This window comes from Heptranchias perlo, chromosome 17 (assembly GCF_035084215.1).
Source record: "Heptranchias perlo isolate sHepPer1 chromosome 17, sHepPer1.hap1, whole genome shotgun sequence".
In the NCBI taxonomy this organism is placed as follows: Eukaryota; Metazoa; Chordata; class Chondrichthyes; order Hexanchiformes; family Hexanchidae; genus Heptranchias; species Heptranchias perlo.
Genome location: NC_090341.1, coordinates 20,276,376 through 20,284,530, shown reverse-complemented (window position 1 = coordinate 20,284,530; position 8,155 = coordinate 20,276,376). Strand labels below are relative to the sequence as shown.

General features: G+C 41.5%; 1 protein-coding gene across 1 annotated transcript in view; it reads right to left on the bottom strand.

Moving 5' to 3' along the window:
- Window positions 1–6,790: 6,790 nt before the first annotated feature.
- zgc:77375 (uncharacterized protein LOC402927 homolog) overlaps window positions 6,791–8,155 on the bottom strand; it is a 44,581-nt gene continuing 43,216 nt past the window's right edge. Inside the window, exon 8 of the mRNA XM_067999115.1 lies at window positions 6,791–7,508. Within this exon, the coding sequence (XP_067855216.1) occupies window positions 7,118–7,508 (391 nt within the window). The 3' untranslated portion in view covers window positions 6,791–7,117. The remainder of the gene's footprint in view (window positions 7,509–8,155) is intronic.

The following is an 8,155-nucleotide window of genomic DNA, read 5'->3' as shown; positions in this document are numbered from 1 at the left end:
GATAGCAAATTGATGAAGATTCAGCTGGAAAATCAATCATCTACTGTACCTTCAAATTATGCACTGCAACTAAAACCACTGAATCTCCATTGCGGGGTAGATTGCAGTCATATGTCCTGTAACGACTGGTATGGTTTTAATAGATAAACAAAGTACTGGTTGTACGTAGAATGGTAATTTGCTTTTAGTTCAGCCAAATGATGAGGCCGCATCTATAATATCATTCTCTTTTCCTGCATAGGACCATGCCAGGAGCAATCTGGATATATATTAAAAAAATAAAATCCACTGTGTCCTTTAATAAACTAACCTGGCATCATAATCTTTGAAACTAGACTATTACATGGTATAGATACCCTCTATCCCCATACTCGAAGAATCAACCGACAGCAAAAATTCAAATTTTATTATATTGTTAAAGTTTTTAAGGTCATCTTTATACATCTGCATGATTTAGGAACATTGGTTTCTCTACATTATTTATATAATAGATCATAAGAATAAAAGCCAATCTGTTTATAAGCTCAAAAATGCTGTGTATTACAGCCTTGAACATATTATACTAGGATATTTTAAATACATTAACAAGCATCCTTGGTCTCGTTTCACACAGATTATCTTCTACTACAGAATTTAAAAAAAACATTTTGGTTTTATAGGAAGTGTTTGGAAAATTAGTCAAGATGTCAAACCAGGGCTTTTTAAAAAAAAGTTAACAGGAAAAGAATTTGACATAAAAAGATTTTGTAAGTATCTACACATTTCTTAAACCATGCTCTTATCAGAAATTTCTCGAGGTTAGTAGTTATAAATCAGCAATTAAATTACCAAAATCTGAATACTATAGCAGAATTAGTGTTGTTATTTAAAATCATGGTGTCAAGACAAACTATGAAATCCAATGCCCTGAAATGGTAAGTTACTGCTTTCTTGATTCAACCCACCGAAATGTATTAGTCAGTGTGCAAACTTAAAAGGTCATTTGACTGCTAATACAGCAAATTCTTGTAGGTGGTCAAGTTGTTTGTTTATGGATACTTGTGTCATGTCACAACTTAGCCACAGAAGTAAAAGGAGGTGAAGCAACATACAATTTTCCCCACTTACTCCCCTTATAAAAGAGTCACTTTCTCAGTGACTTTTTGTGCTCATCCAGATGTCAATTAGGAGATGGGTCATTCATCAAGCATTCCGACAGGAATAGCATAGAGATCTACTCTGCTCATTAGCCCTCAACCCCAATTTCCGAATAGTAATCTCTATTGAACCAGTGCGAATTTGCCCATTTTCCACACCAGCTCTCCTTGTAGCCTCAATACTGTAGTGCAGAACTATGGGAAGATTTATGCTGTCTGCTTTTGGCTCTGTGGAGATGGGCCTCGACTTCTCAAATTAATTTCACTTAACAATCTTACCGCCAACAGATTGGGGGAGAAAAGAGAGAGAATTTCATCCATTTAATCTGGGATGGATATGGTTCAGTTCCCAAAATTATTCTAATATATTGTACTACCTAGTTACATACATTTTTTGTTACTTTCTCTACTTTGTGGATCCAAGAGTTGCATAATATTTACACTAAAAATCTGCCTCAAAATAGAAAACTAGGAGACTGCCACAGATTGTCATTTTACACCACATCAGTATATGGGCATTTATTGCCCATCACTGGCCTTGCCAGTGACACCCACATCCCATCAACAAATAAAAAAAATGCAACAGGTATGTAGCCTGGTTATGATTTTTCTCCCTGCGTAACTGTGCTCTTATCAGAAATTTCTCATGGTTAATAGTTATAATCAGCAAATAAATTACCAAAATCCAAATACTATAGCAGAATTAGTGTTGTCATTTAAAATCATGGTGTCATATTGGATAGCTCTTTCAAAAAAACGGCACAGGCACAATGGGCCAAATGGCCTCCTTCTGCGCTGTATCATTCTATGGTTCTGTGGTCTCGTTCCTACAGGGGGTGGGAGGGAAAAGACAAACCAGTAGATGGGGGCCACCCAGAAGAGAAAGATATCCTCTCCCCCCCCCCCCCCCCACCTAAAACTGTTCTTTCAACTCAAAAAAAACACAAGAGAATCATGTAGGAAACATAAGTAACTATCCATTCATATTTAAATTATATAAAGTCAAACTGCACAGTAGCAGCACATTTTTGCTCATGTTTTAACATACTATGCAAATCAAGAACATATTCCACTGCAGTTTGCTCCACAGCTGTTTTTGTTTTGTATTTATTGAATTTTTTGTTGTAAATATATTCAAAATGGATTCATCTGCAAGCATTAATATTGCAACTTTTTTTCCCCCAATTTTGTGTGCTCAAAATGAGGGTTTTCCGATGAATTGGAATACTTTACATTTCAGGCACCCAGTGTCAAGTATAGTACAGCCAGCCACAGTGCAAGCTCCTTGCACTCTGCCTCAACGATGTGCCTCAGGCCCAACCTCAGAACAGCATTCTTTATTGCATCAGTGACATTTTCCATTTCCTACACCAACCAGCCTCATGCCTGCTGAGTGACCTTACCAGTGCCAAATTAAAAGGCAGTTATGTGATGCAGGTCCATGTCCGCCAAGAATTGGATTGTGACTGCCCAAACTCATTTTGCATAGCAGCCTTACTAAGGAGAATTTCATCCCATCAGTCAGGCTGGATTTGAACTCATGTCCCTGAGTTAAAAAAATGTCCAACCCACTCCACCACCCAGATCCTACAAATTGCAAAATTTTAAATGGTCAAAAAAATAAACATTTGATTCTGATGATGTTAACCCAATCCCAGCCTAAAATATTTGTCCGATAGAAGCGAATATATGGAAGCAAGATACTTGTTCAACCAGTGGAAAGGAAAGAAACGGAGCTGGAAAAATCCCCGGGCGTGTCGTGCTTGATTTGCACTTCATGCCAGTCAAGCAGACTTCTTCATGGTATGTTTAGGATGTCAAGCAATCACCGGCCTGCTGGGGGAGTGGGATAGAGACGGCAATTGTGCTTTAAAAGCTAGACATGAACAGAAATCCAGTTTATATGGTTTATTCAAAGGACAAACTGGTTTCACTAAATAAAACAAGAAAAAGTAGCAAGAGTCTCAGCCCCTTCATTGTTTTATGCACTTGACAACAAGGGGCAGCAGACAATTCTGAGCAGTCACAAAACCCATCTTTCATTTATAAACTAAGTGCACAGAATCAATTCTTTCCCATGGCAAACAAAGAGGCAGAAGAGTTTAAACTGCAATGCTGCATTAAAAAGAACTTGCAGGGGGAAACTTTCTTGAGAATTTTTCCAACTCAAAATATTTAAACCACCCCTTTGCAGTTTAAAAGATGAAATAAAGGCAGCATTATTGTAAACAGAATAAAGTTCAGTGGCTTTTTTTAAGTTGTTAACCGTGGAATTTCTGCAAAGGAACTGTTTAAAATGAGTTGAAAAAATTATGACATTTAAAATACAAAACACTTAAGTCATATTGAAAGGGACAGACCCCTTCTGACAGGATTACCAAATTACTCCATATGCACCTTTTTTTGAAAATCTAGGGGTCAATTTTAGGATGGCCGAGCGAGTGCGTTTGTGGCGGGGGTCCCAAAATTGGGGAATCCCGGCTCCAACCCATCCACTTCCAGGTTCCCCAATGACACGAATTGGTGCGCGCCCAGCCCCCGCATGCGTGACTCCCACCGGCAATTAAAGCCGGTGGGATGACAGACCTCATTGGGAAGAGATTTTAGCAGGGATGTGATTTTGAACTCTCCTCAGCGTGTTTCCCATGCTGTGGGAAACACTCCGTGTTGTTGCAGACGTGTTTCAGTCAGCAGCCATTGGGAGATGCAGAGGATTCCTTGACAGTTGCGGGGGGGGGGGGAATACCTCATTCATTGCAGCAGGGCACTCTGTCACCACAGACAAAGTTTTGCCTGCCACACCGTTGTCTCCATACTCAAAATTATTACATCATACCCTAAACTCTGCTGTCCAAACACATCTACCTACTTTGCGGACCCCCTCACACTCACACCGTCAGGATCAGGGGGGGGGGGGGGGGGTTTCCATAGCTGCATTCATCACTCCATTGGAGGACGAGCAACATCACCAGCCTCGCCAGGCACGCCGTCGATCTCCGCCACGTGGAGCGACACAACACAGTGCTGCACAACAGGAACCTGCACAAAGTAGTCGTGCAACTACACATACACCCACTGTAGGGTGACCCAATGAGTGGCATCAAGGGTGTTCATGGAGAACCTCATGAAAGGGCATTATTGCACAAGCCAGTCAAGAATGGCCAAGACGCGGCAGTAGTGGTGACAATATAATATGTAATGTGAATTGATCAGAAATCAAATAAGTAAAAACCACGACAAACCCTCAAACACCCTTGTGCATCCCCTTCATGCTCGCGATTTGTTTGCCTTACGCTTCCCACTACACATACATGATGCTTGCCCTGTGGCTGCAGCACAGGTAGTGGCAGGTGGGAAGAGGCTGACCATGAAAGAGGTGCATGAGAGGGTGAGTATGAGATAGAGCCATCAGATTGTATGAGGATTGGGTTGAGTGGTAGCAATAGGATGAGTACTGGGGAGGTGAGGAAGTGCAGGTAAGATGAGGATGAGGGTTCAGTGGGTGCGAGGAGTGATGTGATAGGAGTAGTGTTGGCAGTGCAGAAGGAGATGTGGAGTGGGAGTGATGATGTGGCAGACGGAGTGTAGGGGAATGAGTAAGAGTACTCACTTCTGCTGACCTGGTTAGGTCTTTGAAGCGCCTCACAGAAACATAGAAAATAGGAGCAAGAGTAGGCCATTCGGCCCTTCGGGCCTGCTCCGCCATTCAAAATGATCATGGCTGATGGTCTAACTCGGTACCCTGTTCCCACTTTTTCCCCATATCCCTTGATCCCTTTAGCATTATGAAATATATCTATCTCCTTCTTGAATACATCTAATGACTTGGCCTCCATTGCCTTCTGTGGTAGAGAATTCCACAGGTTCACCACCCTGAGTGAAGAAATTTCTCCTCATCTTGGTTCTAAATGGCATACCCCGTCCTGAGACTGTGGCCCCTGGTTCTGGACTCCCCAGCCATCGGGAACATCCTCCCTGCATCTAGTTCGTCCAGTCCTGTTAGAATTTTATATGTTTCGATGAGATCACCTCTCATTCTTCTAAACTCTAGGCCTAGTCGACCCAAACTCTCCTCATACATCAGTCCTGTCATCCCAGGAATCAGTCTGGTAAACCTTCGTTGCACTCCCTCGATGGCAAGGACATCCTTCCTCAGATAAGGAGACCAAAACTGCACACAACACTCCAGATGTGGTCTCACCAAGGCCCTGTATAACTGCAGTAAGACATCCCTGCTCCTGTACTCAAATCCTCTTGCAATAAAGGCCAACATACCATTCGCCTTCCTAACTGCTCGCTACACTGTATGCAGGTGTGTGGTATGTTGGTGGTGCTGGTGACCTCCTCTACCACCTTGAGCCAGGCCTTCATGGTGGCAGAGGCAGGCCACTTCCTCCTGTCCGCCGGGTGGAAGATCTCCCTCCTCCTCACCCCATCCAGTAAGACCTGGAGTGAGGCATCATTAAACCTGGGAGCAGTCTGCCGCCTGGGCTGCTCCATGCTGTAATTTTCCTATTTTCTGCCATATCAGTCAGTGGAGGACTGCACCTTTAAATAGGGCTCCTCCAGCTGACGGCCTATGATGCGGGTGCGCAGTCTGCCCGCTGCGCGCTTTCCAGCGCGAAACCCAGAAGCCAAGGTAAGTGGCTTCAATTTATTTTACGATCGCGTGCCAAACCCACCGACTTCACTGGGCAGGTTACCCACGCGCCCAGTCGACCCCCCACTGCTAACCGCCTCCCTCCTAATATCGGGCCCCTAGTGTTTGATAGCAAAAGTTTGCTTAAAATGTCGTATCACCATATTTTCAAATTCAGCTTATTGAAGTGATAAGTGGATGTTCACAGGCAGCCGGAAAAGATAATGCTGAAAATGTTTACTCATGTTTAGGAGACTGTACTGGGGTGGGGCGGGGGGGGAGGGGGAGGGGAAAGAGTAAGGAGGATAACATAAATTAACAGGACATTTAACTTAAATCGCTTTCTTAAAAGAGGTCTATCTTCCCACTTCTTTCTTCATAACAAAATACTTTATAAAAGATCAACTGTATATAAAAGTTATTAACACAAAGTTGGCCACACTTATAAGAGTGGCTTTTATGCTGCTGCAACATTGAAGCAGGTGGCAACTATACTATTATTGCACTACCTAACCGTACGAAGAGAAAGTAGAAAACTGCACAGATACCAAACTGGGTTTGTTTTGCTGGTCACCATGAATATACGTCAATCTACATTTCTAAAAATAGTCACATGTACCTGGTCTATGATTCGGATTTGGGGGAGGAGAGGGGAAACATTATGACTAATGATTGGAGTGTTTATACATTAAACTCCAACAGTACCCAAGCAAAAAATGCCAAAACAATAACATTTTCATATATTAGTTTGCAAACTCAGTTAATGTTCTTCTTAATCCTACCTCCAAGGGTAAGTTCTGGTTTAATCAAAGTTTCAGCAAATTTTTTACCCCTACCTCACAACTAATGATTTTGCAGCTCAAAATAAATTAAAAGCACTTACATATTTCATACTATGTAGGAATCTGTGTCCACAGATCTTTTAGCAATAGTCAAAAAGCACAAATTTGTAGTTTGGACAAGACAAGAGCAAGGAGGAAAGAAACCAAACTGATGTTTGTATTTAGCTGGAACGTATTTTTAAAAAAATATGTAACATTTCTTGTAGAGGAGATTCACCACAGAGGTGAAGTTACTCCTTTCCTACATTTTCAGAAAGGTAGCAGGATCAAGAATCTGGTCACACTAAATGACCATTTCAAAATTAACATTTTAGCTACAATACTTCCAAACTAAGGCTTCTGTTGGAGAGTCACTGATAAATACAGTAGCACACAGTATAGAAGACAATTAAATATTTGTTTAAACTGAACTTGTTTACATACAATTTTTAAAAATCTGCTTTTTTTCTAGGTCCAGATGCAAGTTCAGCATACACGTAGAGGCTTTTAAAAAAATATTGTTACTTAGGCAAATATTTTTCCAGCTTATAGATCAGTTCCACAGCAGCATCAATATCTGGTACTATATAGTCTGGATCAGTTAAATCAGCATCAAACCTAAAGTCCCTGTGTCCATGAAATACAGTCCCTGTGATCAATTCCTCATGGGCTACTGTATCATCTTTACAAGGACTGTACACACCTGTGCAAACCAGCACAGACTTACAGCAAGTGGCTGAACCTGGTGTCAGTTCACTTGTTATTACATCAGGATTTTCATCCTGGGAAATTGTAGCTGTTTGTTTTCCTGCAGCAACTTTAGTTTGCACCCGTGAGCCTTTTCTAGAAGATTCCTCTTCAAGGTAGCGGTTGTATAGATTAGCACCATAGATGTCAGTCATTAGATTATCCCTAAAAAAAGAATTTCACTTTTAGCAATCAGTGCAGTCCATAAACAGGAGACAGGCTGGAGACCACTGGGGTAAACTAGAGTTTTGAATTCACTCTGACCCCCAGTGTGTACCATTTTCCTTGGAATGCTGAAATCGTTTCTCTTTTGCAATTTGTTTGCGAAAATTTAGCTCTCTTCTCAAGACTAGTCCAAATGCTACTTCCTATTTCTCCTAAAAAGGATCAAATGCAGAAAACTAAGCATGTATATTTTTCACCAACAAAGTCAAGCCTGTTCTTATTGATCTCTAACCTGTCTTTATAAAATGTGTAATCCAGTATGTTTGCCTATCTCAACACCATTTCAGATTTTCTTGCTTCTCTCCCTATTTCCAAATGAGGAGTTGTCGAAGCAGAGAGTGCATGCGGGTTCCTTAACCTGGGAATAACCAATCTATAACCTTGGACGGCAGGCTCGTCATGACTGAAAAATGGTTATTTACCCTGCCTTCCAAAGCACATCATACTCATCGGGCATGAGTAGAAATGGACAGTGTGAGGAGGGCAGAAAGACAGCTAAAAGCCAGAAATCAGATCGGGGTTGTGCCACCTGACAGAAAATGGGAAATTTTAAAACCAAAATGATTGCAGCAGTTGTGATTTGGTTC